Source organism: Peromyscus maniculatus, chromosome 10 (genome assembly GCF_049852395.1).
Source record: "Peromyscus maniculatus bairdii isolate BWxNUB_F1_BW_parent chromosome 10, HU_Pman_BW_mat_3.1, whole genome shotgun sequence".
Lineage (NCBI taxonomy): Eukaryota > Metazoa > Chordata > Mammalia > Rodentia > Cricetidae > Peromyscus > Peromyscus maniculatus.
In genome coordinates, this window is record NC_134861.1 from 101,401,215 (window position 1) to 101,423,059 (window position 21,845).

General features: G+C 46.7%; 2 protein-coding genes and 1 long non-coding RNA gene across 4 annotated transcripts in view; 1 reads left to right on the top strand and 2 right to left on the bottom strand.

Moving 5' to 3' along the window:
* The window catches only part of Pcgf3 (polycomb group ring finger 3), a 48,783-nt gene extending 44,379 nt beyond the window's left edge, over positions 1 to 4,404 (top strand). For both annotated transcript variants that reach the window (XM_006985809.4, XM_042257830.2), the window contains exon 11: positions 205 to 4,404. In XM_006985809.4, the coding sequence (XP_006985871.1) occupies positions 205 to 252 (48 nt within the window). In that variant the 3' untranslated portion in view covers positions 253 to 4,404. The remainder of the gene's footprint in view (positions 1 to 204) is intronic.
* Positions 4,405 to 5,981: 1,577 nt separating this feature from the next.
* Positions 5,982 to 7,576, bottom strand: LOC143267698 (uncharacterized). Its single transcript, XR_013043118.1, has 3 exons — positions 7,358 to 7,576; positions 6,938 to 7,043; positions 5,982 to 6,315 (listed from the first exon to the last, which is right to left on the bottom strand). It is a non-coding gene; the product is annotated as an uncharacterized LOC143267698 (long non-coding RNA).
* An 11,380-nt stretch (positions 7,577 to 18,956) lies between these two features.
* The window catches only part of Cplx1 (complexin 1), a 33,242-nt gene continuing 30,353 nt past the window's right edge, over positions 18,957 to 21,845 (bottom strand). Inside the window, exon 4 of the mRNA XM_006985808.4 lies at positions 18,957 to 20,701. Coding sequence (XP_006985870.1) covers positions 20,504 to 20,701 — 198 coding nt within the window. The 3' untranslated portion in view covers positions 18,957 to 20,503. The remainder of the gene's footprint in view (positions 20,702 to 21,845) is intronic.

Consider the following 21,845-nt stretch of genomic DNA (forward strand, 5'->3'; position numbering starts at 1 on the left):
GAGGTTCTGGCTGCACAGGCTCTGTCGTGAGCCCCAAATGCCCACACAGCTGACCACTGGGCTACCTGAGAACAATGACAGTTACTCCTTGTCCCCAGAACTGGATTCAGTTGTGGCGTTGCTGGTACAGTGTGTGCCTGTGGTGTGAGTGCACAGTCTAGGCCCCTTGTACCTCCCTCAGCCACCTTTGTTTTTGTCTTGCAGAAGGCACCCCTCCTGCTACACTACAGACCCAAGATGGACTTGCTGTAAACCCAGCCAGACTCAGCCCACACCCAACGCTCTACACGGCAAAAATGTGTCGTGGAATGTTGCCTCTGGGTGCCATGTGGACCAGATTTCTGAATAGAGAATATTTATAACTTTTGTATGAGAGAATCCACTCCCAACAAGACACTACCAGCACGCGTTTACAGAGGATGAAAACACTTCGCAGTTCGCTCGTCTCTGCTTCAGGTCTGCAGGCCAGAGAATAAGTGAAATGGTGGCACGTTCCCACACCGCGTCTGACATCAGCGCCTCTGCTTGCTTTCCAGGCCTTGAGAATCTGAGTTCGCTTTGGTTTAATTCGTGGATTAGGTTTCATGATAAGCCTCAAAAATACCTGTACTTTCATTAAGTCCTTCCTAAGTTATTGAAAGTCTTTTCATGGTATATATTTATGTTGCCTTTAGCTTCCTGAAGACTTAAGAGATATATAAAAATTTAATTTAAAGCGTACCCAAAGAGGCTTGCAGTAATACTATTATTTAATTTCCCACCTTCTAGAGTACGGCAGAGGCCCATTCCCAAGTTTAAGTCTTGTGCTGTGCATCCTGGGATGATGGCCTGTGCTGGCTGGGCAAGGCAGGACCCTTCATGACTCCCCAGTGTCATGTGGCTACACTTCCGGCCCCCTCGGCAAGGCAAACGAGGTGATCTGCCCGTGCAGCACTGGCTTCTTGAAAAGTTCTTGAAATAATTTTCCTTGGAAAGGCCATCACTGAAGGTCCTGCCTTTCCCATTTTGTTTTCCTTCTGCTGGCAAGATGTGGTGGTGGCTGTGTGTCGCTATCAGACAGCACAAGCCGTCCCGTGGGGAGACCTTGTACAGACACTTGGGAGGTGGCCTCTAGCCTCCATGTTCCTGGTAGTTGGTATTTCCAGGCTTGCCTTCCTGCTCATGGGGTTAACATGCATTCTTTGGGTCCCTTTTTCATGCAAGGTAACTGAGCAACCTGTTAAGCAGAGGTTGCTTTTTTGGTCACAGACAGGATACTATTTGGTAATCTCCCCTTTCACATGTAATTTTTGTTGTTGTTGTTGGGTTAAAGATTGAGATGCCAGCATGTCCAACTTTATCCCCTAAGGGGTCTGAAGGCAAGACTACAGAGGAGGGTGCTGTCCTGGGGTCCCAGGGACCCCCTCAGTCTGGGTGCCCTCTGACCTCTCCCACTTCCTGCCCTTCCAGGCCCCATGGGAACTGTAGGACCCTATAATCCTAGAAGTACCTCTGCTCTTGGTGGGCAGATGAGGATCTTAGTGTCCCTTAGGCCAGGCTTTCTGAGTCTTCGCCTTAGCAATTGGAATTTTTCCTGAATTTGCTTTGAGAGTTGAGATTGGGTTTATCAACACCCACTTTTTCTTCTACTTCCTCTTTCACTTACACAGTGTCAGAAGCAGCGACTAGTGAGACCTAATGTTACTAAGGATAAAACATCCAAATTAACGGAATCTTTAATGTATGCCCTTCTAAAATAAAAGCAAGCTCTTTGTTTGGAATTGATCAAAATTCACCTCTCTATTTAAGCCCAGGACTGTTTGGATCATTCAGTTTCCTGAGTTTGCTATTCATCCAAATCATTTCTAGAGTTACTACACAAGGGTTTATGCGTAAATATTACCTGTCTACCTCAGAACACAAGTGCTGCTGAAGCATTCTGCAAGACCGTGTTCTCACAATGCAGTTACGTTAGAATTTAGGTATTTTCCCATGTGGTGAAATTAAAGAAGAGTTCAACAGTTAGAAGCCTCCAAATTAAAATAAAGTTAATTTACAGTTCAGATCAAACTTAGTATGGCTGTATAATCTCATGATATATATTTGTAACTTTGTAGCCACTTTTAGAATCACTTGACTTTGCTATGGTGCTAAGTTGATAGATCTAAGTATTCAGCGAGGCGGACATGGCAACTGATGTCCTAGCCGGGCGCCACTGCCCCAACAGCTCTGCTTCAGTCACCACGTTAACCTGATAAACCTCAGCAGCAAAAATACCTATTTTTCTAAGATTCCATCACGCGCCTGTCTGCACTGCAGACAGCTTCCCAGTGCCCTTCTGCCCTTTGGTCTGACCTGTAGCCTTACCTCGCTCATAGATGAAGCAGAGTGAGCTTGCGTCAGATGGAAGTTTCCGGGCGCCTTGTTTCACTCCTGCCAAGCTCCATGTGACATCCAAGGCCGAAATTTTATTTTTCCAGCATGAACAGTAGGATCAGCTAGTGATTGGTCCTGTCCAGCTTTCTCAGCAGGCGGAGCTCCTGTGAAGTTGTTTTCATAGCTGCCGATGCTAGAAATCGGGTGCGTCCAACCGGCAGCCCCGGGACCAACCTCCCAGCACGTGGTCTCGCTCAGTACCATTTTCACGAAAATAGAAAACTCAGATAGAATATATAATATTGAATTTAAGACTTGGGGGGTTAAAAAAAGAAAACTTAACTTTATAAAATTATTTATTCTATTTTAAGCCTTCTATCATATTTTCCCATCCAGTTGTTTGGTTTCCGTGGTCCAGCTTTATTTACAGGCATATAAGATAAAATTGTGAGATGTTTTGCAAGCTTCTTTTACTTTTTTGTAGCCTTTGGTTTGTATGTTTTTATAGGGATGAAGAGCATTTTTATGCTTTTGTGCAATAGGTTCCAACATGCATTTATTAGAGTGTTTAAATTGTGATCTAGCATCAATTCTACTAAATTGAAAGGGAATATAGATGGAATTTCAGTATCTGTGCATTCAGCTATTTGGTTTTGCCTTTTTCATGTTATTATTATAAGAATGCTGTTACTGGGAGAGAGAGAGAGAGAGAGAGAGAGAGAGAGAGAGAGAGAGAGAGAGAGAGAGAGAGAGAGTGAGAGAGAGAGAGAGAGAGTGTGTGTGTGTGTGTGTGTGTGTGTGTGTGTGTGTGTGTGTGTGTGTGTGTGTGTGTGTGTTCCATCAACATTAAAAGATAAGCATCCAGGAAGGAAGTGATGAGGTTGCACCATGTTAGGCTTGTGTCTACTGTCGGTACACCCAAGTTCTTGAGCTGAGTCTGTGGCTGAGCCATCCTGGGGGTTGGGATTTCCTTGTCTCCACTGATGAACCTGGCAGTGCTGCCCTTGACAGGCTTGCTGGCCTCTGATGCCTGCCCTGGCATCTGAATCTTGGCAGGCTAGTATGCTTTGTTTCTGAGGGCATACAGGGTGGTGTATCACAGTGCTCTGAAATGTATCATTAGATTAAATGTTCCAAGAATGAGCCAGCTGGGTTCTACTTTGTATATGGATATTGAATATGCTCCTAAAACACTGAATTTAGTGCAGATAGCGAAATCTCTCTCTCTCTCTCTCTCTCTCTCTCTCTCTCTCTCTCTCTCTCTCTCTCCCCCCCCCCCTCTCCCCCTCTCTCCCTCTCCCTCTCTCCCTTCCACACACACACACACACACACACACACACACACACACACACACACACACACACACACACAAAGTGTCTGTTTCCTCAGGAAATCATTTAAACCCCAACACATCACATGTGACCTTAACATGAAAACAGAAGTTTTCTCTGCCTTGATATTAAATACACCAAGTAAATAAACTGGGACACATAGGTTAGAAAAATCACTGAATTGTACCATAGTCTGAATATCTTGCGTTCTTCCAGGCAGGATTTACTACCATTCAGGCTCCCATCAGGAACAGCTGTGTGGGCCTGTGGCTCTCACACCCAGTGTTCCGCTTGTCACTTACCCCCATCCAAGAGCACATTTGGAGAAAGAACTGAAATGTGCCCGTGAGATGTGTGTGTCACTTTAGCATGTCAGTTCCAGCTCTCAGCTTGTACTAGACACATTTTCCCCAAGTGAAAGTAACATCGAGTCACAGACAGCAGCACCTGGGCTCTCACCCCGGAATGCAGCCACAGCCAGCAGTTGTCATGGTGTGTGAAATGATGCAGATTCAGATGTTTGACTGTTTAATTTGAAAGTTTACATTTTTTATGATTGTGTTAGTGTGTAATTTTTGTACCATCAGTGGCTAGTTTTTGTCTGAAACCTTTTTTGGAATATTGCTTAATGTTTTGATTTCATGATAGTGAAGCTTGTATTCAGTGTTTTGCCAATTAATATTATATGCTTGTAATAAAAGCAGAAGAAAAACTTAACTCTCCTGGACTGGAAATGTTTTATCTGAAGTATCTGTAAGCTTACGGCAGATAATGTGTTACAGAGTATGATCAGCCCTCTCCATCTGTAGGCTCAGTCATTCAGGGATGGAAAATATTCATAAAAATACACAGATTTTCTTTCTGTCCTTATTCCCTAACTGTAGTATAACAACTATTTATATAGTATTCACTGTTTTGTTTGGATTTGATTTGGTTTTGGCTTTTTGAAACAGTCTCTTTATGTAGTCCTTGCTACACTGGAATTCTCTATGTAGACCAGGCTGGCCTCAAATTCGCAGAGATCTGCCTGCCTCTGCATCCTAGGTGCTGGAATTAAAGGTATGGGCCACCATGCCCGGCCATAGTATATAATTTACACAAGTCATCTAGAAATGATTTCAAGAATTCAGGAGGGTGTGCTGTAAAAAAAATTAGCTGTTTTATAAGAAGGAATTGAGCCTCCTCAGATTCTGGTGTCTACAGGGGATCTGACCTCATGGAGGCCAAGGGGAAGTGTTGGGAAGTGCTGTCAATGCCAGTAAGACATGCCTTCCTCCCCTGTGCTCGGGAGCACATGCTCACTCTACCATAGGAACACAGGAACACATGCGTGTGCTGGCTGCCCATCCACCTGTGCCCCTGGGTTTACCACCCCTCTGTTCCATCATTTCTAAAATGTTAACTCTGGAACAGAACTTCATTGAAATTGACGCAGCACGCAGTACCAGAGTTTGGCAGAAATACATTTGAAATAACATGTTATTTGTTGACAAAGAGAGGGTTTTGATCTGAGCTGTGTATGACAACAAAGATGCTGGAAAGGGCCTGCTGGTCTACCATTGGACTGAAAGGATGGTGACTTCCTATTTTAAACAGTTTACTCCCAGAAAATAGAAAAAAAGCACTTGTTGGACTTACAGTTTCTAAAAGTTAAATCTTGCAAACCTGAGAAAACTGAAGTTGGAAGGCAAGAAGTTAGTGACCAAAATTGGATTTTTTTTTTAAGTTTTTCGAGACAAGGTTTCTCTGTAGCTTTGCGCCTTTCCTGGAACTCACTCTGTAGACCAGGCTGGCCTGGAACTCACAAAGATCCGCCTGCCCCTGCCTCCCGAGTGCTGGAATTAAAGGCATGCATCACCACCACCCGGCCAAAATTAGATTTTGACGGCCTTAACTGGCCACGTTTCTGTGTGTTTTTGTGTATGTGCCACGGGCAGATGTTAAATGTCCTACTCTATCACTTTCCACCTTACCCTTGAGATGGGTCTCACTGAATCTGGAGCTATGCAGTGGCCACCAAGGTCTTGTGAGCCTCCTGTCTCCCCCTCTCTTGTTACTGGAATTGCAGGCATGCATAACCACACCTGGCTCCTTATGTGGGTTTGAATTCAGGTCCTCAATGCTTGCACAGGTGTGCTTGTCCACTGAGCCACCTCCTTAGCTCCTTAGCGTCTGACTTAGGTTTCTTTTTCTTTTTTTATAAATATTTTTATTTTATAATTAATTTAATTTACATATCAGCTCCCCCAGCCTTCCCCCCCCCCCAATCCATCCACTATTCCCACCTCCTCCAAGGCAAGGTCTCTTCTGGGGAGTCAGCCCAGCCTGGTAGATTCAGTTGAGGCAGGTCCAGTCCCCTCCTCCCTGCACCAAGGCTATGCAAAGTGTCTCAGCATAGGCCCTAGGTTCCAAAAAGCCAGCTCATGCACCAAAGACATGTCCCGGTCCCACTGCCTGGGGGCCTCCTAAACAGTTCAAGCCCATCAACTGTCTTCACTTATCCAGAGGGCCTGGTCCAGTTCCATGGGGGCTCCTTAGCTATTGGTTCACAGTTCATGTGTTTCTGCTAGTGTAGCTATTTGTCCCTGTGCTTTTTCCAATCCTTTTCTTGTTTTTGGCAAGTCACATCTGTAAGAAAACGGAGAAACTGTCTTAGTTGCTTTTCTGTTACCATGACAAAACACCATGATCAAGGCAACTTATAGGGGGAAAAAGCATTTAATTTAGGGTTCATGATTCCAGGGGGTAGTAGAGCGTATGACTATCATGGTGTGGCAAATTGCAATAGGCAGGCAGGCATCATGCTGAAGCAGTAGCTGAGCACTTACATAATTAAATAACAGCCATGAGGAATGGCATGGGGTTTTGACACCTCAAAGCCCACCCCTAGTGACACACCTCCTCCAGCAAGGCCACACCTCCTAATTTTTCCTAAACAGCTCCACCAACTATAGAACAAGCATTCAAATATATGAATCTATAGGGGTCCGTTCTCAGTCAAACCACCACAGTAGCAAACAGATCTTCATATCCAAGTTGGTTGCTGCCATCCACTTTCCGGGTGAGATCAGTGGATAGCAGGATGTGAGATTCCTGTTATTTGAGACTAGAGCTGCAGCACAAGACAGTTCCTTCAGGGAGATGGTGTCTGTCCCTTCAAAGGCCCACAGTGGCTACATGGATGCAAGTCCAGGGTGCCTCTACCATAGTAGGTGGTCCTGTTCCTGTAGTGCTTTTCTGTGTGCTCTACCTGGCCATGTGTGGCATCATGGAGTCAGATGTCATCTTGTGAAGGTGAGAATAGGTGATATTTTGATGGAGTTGTCAACTGTCATTGCTCTTCAGAAGAAGCCTACCTGAGAAGCAAGATGTAATGGAACTCAGAAAAAGCCACAAGACACACAGCAATACATAGATTAGTAGAAATGGGTTAATTTAAGATGAGTGAGTTAGTTAGTGATAAGCCTGGGCCATAGACCAAACAGCTTGTGATTAATATAAGCTTCTGTGTTTACTTGGTTCCGAATGGCTGTGTAAAGACTGCTCTCTCAGATCAGCTTAGCTTCCAGGATGAAGCTAAGACAAGATAAGCCTTAAAGAAGAGAGCAGCTGATCTGCCTAGAAAAAGTTGAGACTAACAGAACCACGAGGGAAGGACCACACATCCAACCTGTTGAGCTGCCAGTAGGTTGTTGAGTGTGTCCCAGGTTTCCACTGCTGAGGATGCAGTCGTGGGACACTCAGGGGACACAGGTCTGCTTCAGGCTGAGGCCTGCATGTCTCCACTACCTGCGCCTCAGTTACTCAGATCCTGGTTGCAGTTAGTGTGCTCAAAGCCTGGGTTTAAGCCCCATGGGTGGAGAACCCACTGAGAAGTGCTGTAGTGTGTTGTAACCTTGCAGCAGAGGCTCAGAGAAATCACCATAGTAACTAGAACTTTGAATTTAACTAGATTAATGTTCTTACTGTGTTCTGTTTTTCCAACCGCTTTCCCCCATGTTTACAATTGATAGTTGACTGCTTGTAGTGGGCAGCCATTCCAGCTTTGACCTGGAAGTTCCAACCCCCACTGGGGCTTCGGTAACTGTCACACCTACAAGGCGGGGCTGAGAGGATGCCGAAGACTCGAGATCTGCATGCTCAGGCTCTCTTGGTTCCTGGACCATGGACGCTGGAGGAAGACTGAGCAGAGTTCTCCAGAGAACACCGCCGGACTGTGCCACACCTTTCCCAGACCCTGTTACCTATCCCTTCACTTGTAAGTTATTCCACAAAATAAACCTCCCTTTTAATTACATGGAGTGGCCTTAATAATTTCACCAGTGACTGCTTGCTTGTTTCTCTGGTTGCCTTGCTCAGTTTTCCCATTTTGCTCCATTCAGAATGGAGTTCCCATTTGTACTGTGGCAAATTTCAACTCTTCTCAAAAACTTGTCTCTCTGTAGCCATTTCCACCTTGTCCGTCTAGAAGGGGAGAAATTCAGGAAGGAGACCTACCCCAGCTGACCACCTTCCAGGTAGCTACAGCCCTGGTGGTGGCTGGACACTGAAGAGTTGTACTTCCCACTCTAATGTCTTTCACTGCCTGCTTTATGTTATTTGTGTTAATTGAGTTGAATAATACCTTTTCCAGCTAGAAATTTGTCCTTGTTGTTTGTGTGTTTTGACATAGGTCTCACTATATAGTGTGAACAAGAATGCCTAGAAAGAAGCTGTGTCTGCAGACTAATTAACTAATTAGAGCTGCAGTAATGTGGTGAGATTGGAATGTGGCATGTCCAGATGCTTATTACCTTACCAGGTAGCTTTAGGTCCCGAATAGCCATTCCTTGTCCACCTTTGTTGGAACTAACACCCTATGACTAATAGACAGTCTTTTGAAATCTGTTGCCTCCTTGTACAACTTGTGTCCCAGAGACCTGATTGGGAAATGAAGAAATGACAGATATTAAAGAAAGGACAGACACAAGCTGCAATTGGGTGATCTAGGCTCTGGGATGGAGAAGCTGCAGCCCCTTAGAAGCTCAGCAAGGAGATGTTATTGCATATGGCTGAACAAGGAAGCAGGTTTAGCTAATCTCAGTTGGGAGCAGTCTTCAGGCCCTAAACATGGGGTGGGGGTGGAAAATCTACGGTGAACACTTTCTGTGCATTGTCAACACTCCTACTTGGACCGGAGGAAGGCTTTGCCACTCTCGTGGGGCTGACATATTGGGGTCCTTGACATGGCTGTGCCCATGTCAACAATTTTTTTTTTAAAAAAAAGATTTATTTATTTATTATGTATACAGCATGTATGACCAGAAGAGGGCACCAGACCTTTTTGCAGATGGTTGTGAGCCACCATGTGGTTGCTGGGAATTGAACTCAGGACCTCTGGAAGAGCAGTCAGTGCTCTTAACCTCTGAGCCATCTCCAGCCCCCATGTCAACAATTTACTCAGGAGTTCACTTGCTTCCTACAGAAATCTATGAACTTAGTAGACCACTTGCTTCCACCATCCCAAAACTAAGAATGTCATCACATAGCATCTGAGGCCTTGGAAGAGCTGCTCCCATCCTGCTGCACCCGCCTCTCTGATGTACCCGCCAATGCACTTTAAACTTGACCTGATTTATGACTTTGTTTGTTCTTTAAAATGATGAAACTGCTTCCATGTTGGAACATGGAGTTTGAGGTAACCTAAATCTGTTCCCAGGTCATGGTCACTTATATTTGACTCTAGAATAAACTTTTATTCTCTTGTGAAGGCAATATGAAGGCCTAGACTTGACTTTGCAGTCTCCATCGTGGGGAAGGGCCACCATCTTAGACCACCTGGTTACCAGGGGCTGTACTCAGTCCCAGGAAGAACCTCAGGAATATGCCATGACAATGAAACTCGAACTGATAGCCTAGAAGCAGCCAACTAGTTTCAAATGTGGTTTCACGCCGAAAGTCTAGACCAATAGCTTCAAAAAAAATCACCCTGCCCCATGTCCCTTCACCCAATCCCAAATGCCAAGACATATAACTCCCGGGCTGGCAGCTTTTCCCTTTAAAAACCTCTCCTACCCCTGAGCTTCGAAATCAGGATCGTTCTGTACTTGACGTCTAAAGTACTGGGATTATTGTCACCATTCCTGGCCAGCTAGTGAATTCTTTAAGGAAACCTTTAGTTCCAGCACTCAGGAGGTGAGGCAGGGGGATCTCTATGAGTTCAAGGCCAGCCTGGTATATACATAGTGAGTTCCAAACCAACTAGGGATGCATAGTGAAATCCTATCTCAAAAAAGAAACAGAGAGAGAGAGAGAGAGAGAGAGAGAGAGAGAGAGACTTTTAATCTCAAAATAGTTTTAGATTTATAGGACAATCACAAAAAAAGGCAGGCCAGAATTCTAGAAGCTACACATAGCCTCCCAGATCACTATGTCTTTTTTCTTTTTTAAAGATAAATATATTTTACACCCTAGCCACAGTTTTCCTCCCTCCTCTCCTCCTACCCCCCTCTGTCCCCAACCCCAGTCCTCCTTTGTTTCTGTTTAGGAAAGGGCAGGCCTCCCATGGGTATCAACAAATCACGGCATATCAAGTTGCAGTAAGACTAAGCTCCTCCCCTTGTATTAAGGCTGGGCAAGGCAACCCAGTATGAGGAGTAGGGTCCCAAAAGCCTGTAAAAGAGTTGGAGACAGCCCCTGTTCCCACTGTTAGGAGTCCCATTGTAAGTATTCTGTAGTCATCAACAGGCAACTGCGTCCCAGCCTAAAAGCAGACGTGCAGTCTCTCTGTCTCTGTCTCTTTCTCTTAATAAAGCTCTAAAAGGTATCATTGGGTCCTGTCGTGACTATGACCTTTTCACCCTTACCACCCATAAGAGGACTAAGCTACACTCAGAAGGCCTAGGTCAGTCCCATGCAAGCTCCCTGGTTGTTGGTTCAGTCTCTGTGAGCCCTGATGAGCCCAGGTTAGTGAAAGGACCAAGCAGACGCCATAACAGCTCAGTCTTCTCTCAGAGATCAGGCCTCAGTTTCAGTTTCCTGAGTCTTGAGCAAGCAGTTTCTGGGAAGGCCATGAACAAAAGATATAGTCCTTTCAGTAGCTCCCTTTCTTTACGTATCCCGACTGCTCAAGGTTCAGCCAATTGTTTACTGTCTGGGTGGGACCCCTCAACAACTTAGAGCTATGTGCATGGGTTAATGTGAAAGCCTAGGCCACTGAGTCAGCTTCCACAGAGTATTGCTAGGTTAGCCAGCCTCCATGGCAGCTCAAGGACAAAGCCTGGTGTTTGGGTGGGAGCTCCACCTCAGCCCCTGGCACCCTGACATCCTATACCCAAAGAGTCTGGAATGTTCTGGTGGAAAATCCACCTCAACTCCCCTCCCCGTCTCTTTCCCCAAACCCGCCCCTTCAAAGCCGGCCAAACACAGCTCCTCCCCCAGAGAGGCCCAAGACCACTCCCACAGGGTATTTAAGCTGCATCCCAGAAAACAGACACGAGGTGTTTCCAGTCTCTCATCCCCATCTCCTCTCTGGGGGGCGGAAAAACCACCCAGGAAAGCTTTACCCATTAACCTGGGGCTTTTTCTAATTCAGTCTGACTTGGATTGCTGCATCAGCCTATCGGTGTGCCTATTGGGGATTTAGCTCAGTGGTTGAGCGCTTGCCTAGCAAGAGCAAGGCCCTGGATTCAGTCCTCAGCTCCAGAAAAAAAATAAAAATAAAAAAAAAATTACTAATATGATTGCCCCTCATATAAACCAATCCTGAGTCTGTTCCTATGTGGTCCGTAGACCCCAAGCCCCCTTTGCTTTAAAAACTCTGCCCCATTGCTATTCGGGGTCTCTCCTGCTCTGCTGCTGTGTCCCGAGTTAACTCACAACAATATAAAGACTCTGCTTTTGTGTAGAGTTGGTCTCTTGGTGGTCTTTGGGGGACTCTGGATACAACCGTTAGTTGATTCTGTGAGTTTTCTTGGATCGTTAATGTCTAATTCTGTTTTTGTTTTTTGGTTTTTTTTTGTTTGTTTGTTTGTTTGTTTTTTTGTTTTTTTTGTTTTTTTTTTTTTGGTTTTTCGAGACAGGGTTTCTCTGTGTAGCTTTGCGCCTTTCCTGGAACTCGCTTTGGAGACCAGGCTGGCCACGAACTCCGAGATCCACCTCCCGAGTGCTGGGATTAAAGGCGTGTGCCACCACTGCCCATCTCTAATCACTAATTCTAAGGTAATTTAGACTCTGGACCAACAATATTCCAATCTTTTCTCAATACTGCAGCTCTGATATTCAATACATCCAGTGAGCCAACAAAGACAACGCTAACTAACGCCTGTCTGCTGCACTGCTTCCCTTAGTGTTTACTTCCTCTTGTCTCTTCCCAACCAAGAACACATGACAAGCTGCTGCCAGGTCTCCTTCGGCACTTCTGGACTGTGACAGCTTCTTAGATTTGCTTTGGTTCCAGTAACCTTGACGGTTTCCAGGAGAGCCTGACAGGAATGTTGTAGAATGTTAAGCAACTGGGTTGGTTTACAGGATTTTCCAAATGATTAGCCTGGGGTTTCCTGAGGAAGAGCATGGAAGTAGCATGCCCTCGAGGAACAGTTTGTCAGGTGCCACTGGAAGCCCAGCTTTCAGCAGTGTCAGAGAAACTGGAAAGGAGTATGGTGTCAGTGGAGCAGCATACACACATAGAAGACTCTTTTTTCTGAGGTCCAAAGCTTAATTCTTCGTTTTATTTTTCTCTCTGTTGTTCGTTTTACATTTTTCCCTTATCCCTTTTATACCACCTAAGACAAAGATTTCTGGGGGCGCTGGAGAGATGGCTCAGCGGTTAAGAGCACTGGGTGTTCTTGCAGAGGTCCTGAGTTCAGTTCCCAGCAACCACCTGGTGGCTCACAACCATCTGCAATGAGATTTGGTGCCCTCTTCTGGTATGCAGGTGCACATGCAGACAGAATGCTATATACATAGAAAAAAAAAAAGATTTCTGTGCAAGAAAAGATTACTTCACAACCATGTTACATATTTTCCAAAAGCAAATTAAAATCTTTACATAAGAAGAAATCACATTAAGATCACAAGTTACATGTTTTCCTTTAGAAGTCCACAAGTAGGACTAAAAGGTTAGGGAGGAAAAGGGGGAGGGGGGGCACACACCATGTACACAAGCGAAATTAAAATTGTACAAACTCGAGCAGTTTATAATAGACTACTCTGAGACACCAAAGGCTGGTTGAAGGAATTCACCATTCTGCAGGAGCCAGGGCTGTGTGCTGTGTGGAGATCTGGGCCAAGCAATTCACTGCCTTGGAGTTGTAATCCCCCTGCCCACACCAAAGCCTTCACTTCCAGTTTTCCGGAACGATACTTTAGGAGGAGCAGGTTTTTAAAGAGGAGGGGAGGCTCGCCTTCCTGCCGCACCGCAGATACAGACTGGAGTTTAACAGCCATTCCCCAAGGAGCGCGTCTCGCTTTTCACTGACAATGGATGTTTCATTTGTTGGGAGACACAGGATTTGATAAACACTTTGGAAGCAGGAAAATCCATATTACCTGTCGAGAGTCACGACTCCTTTCTGGTGTGGAACCAGAACTGCCACTGGGTCCCTGCTGGTGTTGCTAACTGAATAAAAGGTGTTTCCAGAACTTTGTTCTTTTGACATGTGATTACCAAACAGTTCTAAACCTCTGTTTTTACCATTGGATTTTAAATTGTGACGTAGCCTCTCAATGTCTAGAACGCAGCTAAGGATTTTTTGTTGAACTGTTAGGTTTTATTTATTTATTTTTTTGAACTAGAGTTTTTCATGTTTTATTTGTATTTGTAAAAAAAAAAAAAAAAGAAAAAGAAAAAGAAAAGAAAAAAAAAGGACAAAAAAAATCCCTGTGAGAAAACAAACCCCCAATCTGATAACAAAACCAAGCAAAACTGTGCCTTCTATTTATCTTTGATTCTGGTCCTGACAATTGTTTAAAGAAAAGTAATAAAGATTCTAGATTTGTGTTCAGAAAAAAAAAAAAAAAAAGAAGTCCACAAGTAGTTAAACATTTTCCTTTGTATTAATTTTCCCACCATAACATCTTCACTCCAAAGCAGTGGTTTCTTTTATTATTGATTAACAAAGTTTTAAGCTAGCCAAGTCTATTTCAGCCAGTTCCTTTGTACTGGCATGCAGCTGTTTGTGGTTTTAATGTAGCCGATTTCTATTCTTATTTCTACTCTAGAGAAACTTTAAACCAGTGGTCAGCTAACCATCTATTTTTCTTTACACACAATAGGGTCATTTGATTTCTTTTTACAACTTTGTCTTTTCAAGGTGCATACCAGGGCCTGTGATTAATTCTGTAAGTTACATGACCAAGGAACCCAGGCCTAACCTTGGGTGTAGGGACATAACTGTTTTCTTTGATCATCAGCCTGTTTTTCCACAGGCAGAATTCATACATCTATAATTTCTGCCCTCTGTAAATCTCACATCTAACAAAGGGGAAGGTAACTTTTAGCCTATATTTGCCTTTTTTTGTATCTCTTATTGGAGCAATTGGCAGAATAACCTAAATCATGTCCCTAATCATCTTTAACAACTATCCTAACCACCTGTATCTGTTAGGCTAACTCAAAAAGTCCAATTAAATCATAGATCTAACTAATCACTGTAGAGGGGCACCAAAACAGCTTGACCACACAGCTGCTATGACAGGCTTAGAGGCCCAGACACAGCTTCCGTGACAAGTTTACTGGCAGGCAACACCCAGACCCAGGAAAAGCCATAAGCTGACCCCACCCAGGGAGGGCCTACATCTAAGGGGAAGTACCTGACATCCCAAACATTCCAAACATTAGATAAGGTGGCTAGATGTCCCTGAGTCTAGAACATACCTATTTTTGTTTTACAGATACCTCTAGACAAATGTCAGCCAATCAGGGTCCGGAACCCTGGAAATCCCCTCACCCCAACCTCTGTTATGATAAAATCTCTACCTCGCCTGAGCTCAGGGCTCTCTGCTCTCACTGCTTCGTCAAACAGAAAGAGAGCTCAAGACTTTGCTTTTATATATGAATTTGGTCTCCATGGTGGTCTTTTGGGGGTCCCCGTGATCTGGGCATAACAATCAGCATTGTTAAAAATCGTCTTCATTATGATCTGCAAGTAAAAAGTAAATCACCCAGTGAGGAGTGGGATTTCCCAAGAAACAATCACACTGTATTAGATATAGTGGGATCCTTTTCACAGAAATACCATGCCAAATAAGCAGGAACACAGCAGAGCAAACAGAAGCATAGCAGAAGCAAGGGGCATTCTGGGAAAACAATCCTCCCAGGGCTTTGTCTCTCCAGGAGGCACCCAGAGCAGCTTTGTTATCCTCTGGGCCGCATTCCATAAGCTCCATCACTCTTTGTAGTTCCTCTGATATGACTGCTGGCAGTCAGGAATCTGTCTGTGCTGGTAGCAGGACACATTACTATTGACAGCCATCTTGACTATCTGTAAACAGTGAAATCCTTGATGCTTTACTCCTTAAATTTAAGTCCTCCTGCAAAGACTAACAGGAAGATGGGGTAGAGTGTGTGGAATCATCTGCAATGGGAGACTCATCTATATTCTCTATTATGCATTTACTCAGTTTTTGGGTATGTCTGTGTGTACCTAGGCACATTTTTTTCCCATCTGGGTTGTGATCCAGTTCAGCCTCTGCCACTGGGTACACTCAGCTGTGACCACATAGTTGTGATGTCTTCACTGAGGGTTTCTTCCTGTTGGTCCCAGTTCCTAGGCGGGTTGTCCTGGTTGATGAACTATGTTTATTTCTGTTCCTTATATTGGAATGGAGGTCACTTTGCAGAGGGTTAGTCTGCCACTTTGCCTCACTAACCTGCCTCTGCTATCCCAGGACCTGCCAATCAGGTAGGGGAGGATAACCGAGGGGGTTAGGAAATGCAGTGGGATGTTCTCCACCTTCTCGGTTCCTGCACCTGGACCTGGTGGCCACATACATAGAGCCCACACACGTTTGGGCTGATGAACTCCAAGGCCTCCTTTAGGAGCATTAGATATTGGGTCACTGTCCTGGACCAATGGCCTTCTGTGGGAGGGTGTTACGGATTAGGCATGAGCCCTGATGAAGGATAAGCAAAACAGAGGGTCTGTGCCACTCTACTGGCCATGGGCCTTCACTGAGATTCATCACTCAACTGATGACCTAACAGTGAAGCACAGCCAAACATCCTTCTCCACCTACCTACCACACCCTTCTCAGATATTCGGGTGCTTTAAGGATCTGGGCAGTGCTGGGCCCCTCCCCAGTTCTGTCCTTCAGAAGCTTGGCCTACTCCTTCATAGGGTATGGCAGCCACCCAGAAAGCACTTGGTCACACTATCATATCCATCACCCATAGCTAGCACAGGTAGTGAGTTCCTGGCTTGTCCTTAGCCTGATCTGACCCCCAGGTCAGCAGGTGAGGCCAAAAGTAACAGGCCAGCTCAGGGTTCACCTGAAGGTCGAAAGAGGGATTCCTGGGGCCCAGAAAGCCCTCACCTGCACAGCCATAACTGGACTTCTGAAACGTCCAGGACTGCTCGCTGCGCCCCTCGGTTGTCTTGCACCTCATTTTGCCTGCTCCTTGTTCAAAGTCATTGTGGGGATAAAGAAAGGGAACAGTCCCTGCCGGCAGAGAGCCTTAGTTTGTGGGGGGTGTACAGTTACCCTAGGGAAAGCAATGTTGATTGGTACAGGCCCCTGCCCAGTGAACATCTCCATTGGCTTTTCTGCCTGACCCCGACTCCCAACACTGCCCCCATTTATGAGGAGGGAAGACTAGGCCGGGTGGGTTGGAATCTGTTGTGGCTGCTAAAGGACAAGACTTATCTCACACCTGTCTAGGGTCAGACTGAGCCACATTTAATTTGGTTTAGAAAAGAGATAGCCCTGCTCATGACCTCTGGAGAAGGGAGCTCTGTACCTAAGGAGGGTCTCTCCAGTGACCACTTAGCCCACGCTGTTAGGGAACCCGGAGATAGGAACACGCGCCTAAAGCAGACGTAAGGTTCAGGAAGGGCTAAGGGAAGGAGGCAGGCCATGCGGAGGCTGGGGTGGGGTAGGGTGCGGGACACGTGTACCCCCCCGCCCCCTCCCCCTCTCCCCGCTTCAGGGCCCCACCTCGGGGAGGGGTTGAGGAGGTCAGACAAGGTTTTCTCTAGGCAATTGCGTCTTTCTAGCTTTGATTGGGCAGGATCTGCACGTGATCATCTTGGAACCAATCTCGGCGCCCCGCAGCGGAGCGCAGTGATTGGATCAGGCCTCTTCTGCTATTCCACACTGCCTGCTGAGTCCCACCCTCTTCACTTGGCACCCTTCCACCGGTTGCCCGTCTGAACTGGGCCTGGTCATGGGTACCCCTCCTCCGCACCTGAAGGAGCCCTGTCGTGTTGCCCCGCTGCCCCTTTGCCCTGGCTCTCTTTCAGAACTGAAGACCTGAGAGCAGCCAGGGTCCAAAACGCGTGGACAGGTGGCGCAGACCCAGGGATCCTTGGCCCCGCTGGTTTCGTGGTGGACAGCAGGATTTGTCTAGCTGCGGATTAGCAGGGGTAGACAAAATGGTCCTTAATTGCAGGTCTTTTTAGTTTTTCTGGAATGCTTTGATGGTTAGGTAGCTTGTGATTGAGAACAGCGCTGCCTCTCGGTCTTAGAAAGTGGAGCACAGGTCAGAGCAGATATCTGTCTGGCTGCCGGAGCTAGCTGCCTGCAGATACCAGGGAGAAGGGATAAGGAGAAACTGGAGGTAAAATCAGCCAAAAGTGTTCAGGATATGTCAATATCCAGTGTCTGGGGTTAGGCTTGCAGGTGGAGGTTTTGTAAGAACATCATGCCCTGCAGCTTCAGGGCAGCGTTTCCCTGGCCCTGGTGCCTGTCGCTCAACTTGGAATACTCACATTTCGTGCATACACAAGCACATGCATGGAGAATGCCCACATGGCTCCTGCCTCCTATCCTCTTGATCTCGTATGTGTCACTCCTCTGACAGCCACCATATCACTCATGAATAGCATTTCCAGATCCCATCACCCCATACCCATTTTTCTCCAAGCAGAAATCATTAATTACAGTGTGTATTTAACACTTCTCCCATGACATACGCATGCACATACACACAACTATAAGAGAAGGGAACTCAATTATTCCAGGCCCTAGAAGATATTATAACCAACCAAGATCTAACCTATCAGTCCTTGGGTGACCAACCGATCAAGTCTTCCAATAGCTAAAACATTCAGATCATTATTTAGGTCCAAGAGGAATCCAGATGGCTGTGAGGTAGGGCGCCAGATGACAGGTGGGTAGACTGATCGGTGCCCTTATAAGAACATCCATTCTGAGTGACAGCATTCAGCAAAGCTCCAGAGAGTCTAGAGCCAGAGATTAGGGTGTTAAGTACACCTCCAGGAAAAAGAAGTAGCCGCTGCCCCAGCAGGTAGGATGTTATCTGGATAATTTGGTGGTGCCTGGGGGTAGGTCCACAGAAGCAGTGGTAGGGCTTGGGTGGGCCTCTTCCTCCAGAGATAGTGAGGGGCATGAGAGATACTTCTCCTGTACTTGGAGGAAAGCAGGATCCCTCTAAATCATCCCCACTTCTCTATTCATCTCCACCCACCCCTGCAAGTAAGAGTGAGACATGTGTAGCCTTTCTGCTCAGACTAGCAGGTTTTGCTGGATGGAATTTCTACAATTGCTGTCTCCTAGAAGAGGGGTGCCCCAAAAGGGAGATGAACAAGGGCTCCTTAAGGACAGCTGTGGCCACAGCACCTCGGGTTGGGCTAAGTATGGGGCAAATTGGGATTGCAGACCCACAGTATGAGATAGGTGGACTACTCTCTGGACTTGGGTCTGATAAAATATGCCGGGACAGAGAGCTGTCAAGTCCTGTGAGCACCTCCTCCCATTTGGCAGAGTTGACAGGATCCCAAAAGGTGTGTGGTGCTATAGGGAATGAGGACAGCACTCTGGGCTGGGCAGGGGAACAGAGCTATGGAAATCCTGGTGGGCCCAGACCTGGGAAGCAGTATAGTCTGGATTTACCAGAGCCTGGCAGAACTGTGAGGAAGAAAGGTTGTGTAAACTGGAGGCTCACTCTGGGCACTGGGGTCCTGAAGGGACAACTTTGCCCTCTGGAGAATAAGTTGGATCAGTAAATCTGAGTAACGACCTACAGGACATTCTGTATTTGTCTGCAATGTGAGGGAAGCCTTCCCTCCGCCGCCGGGGAGAATGGGAGTCTTAGAAGGAATAGCCACACGGTGTGAAATCACTGTTTATTGGCTGTGATTCCCTCAGAGAGAACATGTGAGGCCTCTGACATGCAGGAGGTGCAGGCACAAGGACAGACAGACAGGTAACACATGGGCTATACTAAGCGCTGCGGCCCGGTGCCCCATGCGCTAGGAACAGGATGCAGGGTTAACTCAAGAAAAGGCCATCTGCTCAGAGCTGGCTTTTCAATTCATGAAAACCAGCCAGAGGTGCAGAGAGAGGCCCAGGTGAGCAAGGTATTGTGGGCCGAGCATGCTTCATCTCTTTGGGCAGAGGGCGTTCTGATTAGTATTGCAGTCTAATTGTTATGGCTTCTCTAAAGAGCTATGTAAGGTCATGAAGGTCAATGCCAAGCCACACACCTGGCCCAAAACTCATGGACACTTAATGCAGTTTTAATGTGGACAGGAAGGGTCGGGAAGACCAGGCTGGCCTTTCTGTCAAGATAAAACTTATCAAATACAGACCTCATTTACCTGAGATTCAACATATTATGATGTAAATTAAACAAATATGAAGAACAATGGCTGCTGGCTGGGCAAAGGGGAGTAGCTGGGTCATATTGCCCTTGGGCCACGCACAGAACAAAACACCACAGCCCAAGCCCAGGAGCTTGCATTTGTGGGCCACTGTCAGCCCTTCAAAGGGGGAATAGTGGAGAGGGTGGGACACCGAATCCTGTGGCCTTCTGTCTGCCTTGCACATGGATCCCCAGAACCCTGGGCTTTTAGGGAGTGGGGCATTCTGAAGGTAGGTGTCTAGTGGTAAAGCCAGGAGTTCCTTAGGAGACTGCCTGTTCTCCATGAAGAGAACAGGAGGCCACCAGGGAGAGATGGGACTCTGGAAAGTGTGCGTTACAGAGGATGTCAAGGGACCCACCCATACCCAATCTATTGCTTTGTTTCCCCTGGCTGTGGCATTCTTAAGAAGCCAAACCTTGCAGAGCAACAGAGAAAGAGACAGCTGGACAAAATATGCAAGGGCCGCCGGTGAAGACTGGGGTGTTACCGCACAGACAGGAAGACAGAGTGAATGGTCCAGCAGGTCCAACAAGTCTAGAAACTGGGGTAATGGGCTCAGGGAAGGGCTGGGGCCCCTAGGCACCCACAGCTCATTCCCCAAGTCCCACCCCACTATGGCTGTGCTCCTGAGTTTAGGCCCTGACTGGTGGCCACCCACGGAGGGATGGCACCCCAGGGGTGGTCAGGGCTGGCCCTCGGGGCCTGACCTCGGTCAGGCTCAGTGGGAATGGTGAACTCAAGATTAGTAAGGAGGGGTCCAACCACCCAAAGGCAAGGATGCACAGCATAGGGGCCTGAGGGCCACACCCTTGCCTGGAGGGGTCAATGATGGCAGTGGGGGGAGGGGTGGCCAGAGGCTCCCGAGGCGCGAGGGGGGCATGGGCAGGACAGATCTAGGACTATGGCTTATTTTTGCAGGGGGGAGGACTGCATCTGCTCCCAACATCCCTTGTAGGGGGGGCTCCGAGGGGGTCTGTACAGTGGGCGGGGCTCCTGGCGCTGACACAGTATCATTATTTCTTGAACATGTCCTGCAGTGGCCCAGGCAGGTACTTGATGACAGTGTCCAGGATGCTCTCATCTTCCTCCTCCGGCTCATCCCCGCAGCCTGGTGGGATAGCCTTCTTGGGTCGAGTCAGACTGCCTTCTGTGTTGGCTTCCATGGCTGCCTGGGCCTCCGCCTCGCGCTCCTCCTTCTTCTTGATGCCATACTGTGAAGGAAAGGGTAGTCAAGGCAGGGCTTGCATACTTCCCTCCCCAGCCCCCAGTCTGGGTGGCATTGATGTAACACCCAGAGAGGCCAGGTCCTTTCTGCACTAAAGAAACTAACCAGGGACCCCAAAAGGTGTACTCATGCATGGCTGAGGAAGACTCTCCAGCTGAGTCCCAGACCTACCCTATTCACCAGGGCTCCAGAAGTGATCCCACCCAGGTTTTGGAAGACCACATAGAAAATGGGACAATTAAGAGGCGCCTGAAGAACACATGGGATGTGAAAGAGAAAAAGAGTCTTGGGTGGCTGGAGAGATGGCTCATCAGTTATGAGCACTTGCTGCTCTTCTGGACTTGGACCTGGGTTTTGATCCCCAGTACCAGTGTCAGGCAGTTCATAACTATCTGTAACTGCAACTCTAAGGAATTTGAAGCCTCTGGCCCCTTTAAGTACCTGCACTAACCTATATACCTACACATACCTACAATGTAGACACATAACCCTACACATAATTAAAAGCAATAAAAATAAATATTAATTATTAAAGGATAAGAGAATTTGGGTATGCTACAAGGGAGGAACTGGAGCAGCAGGAGGATGGGTAAAAACACAAAACACACTTTGTTTATAACGCCATCTAACATATTATATAATAATTTAAAAAAACAAAAACATTTAAAAAAAAAAAAAAAGCTGCATGAGACCACAGAGGTAAGAAGAGGCTGCTCACTCTAGGGCTCCCTGGTGGAGACTATCCTGGGACCCCACCCACCCACACCCACACCCACATCACTAATCCTGGCTCAATTTCCAGCCTCTTTTACTGCAGACCACTCTTCCTGAAAGCTTGAAAGCATGTAAACCCTACAAACGCACACCTTTGTTTCTCCTGCTTATAAGGGAACACAGCTACTCCTGACTTATCTATTTCCCCACCAGCCTCGGCCCAAAAACTCATATAATCTGTTTCCAGATGGGGATCTGCCTGGTGCTCATCCTCTACTAAAGGTACTTTCATTCTCTCCTGGTGGATTCCACTGTGGAGGAGAAAACAGCCAAATTCAGGCAAGACCAGAGGACACCAAGTAATAAAGGGAGCTCATTTCTTCTTCTTTGATCGTCCCTACATCCCTTAACAGAAC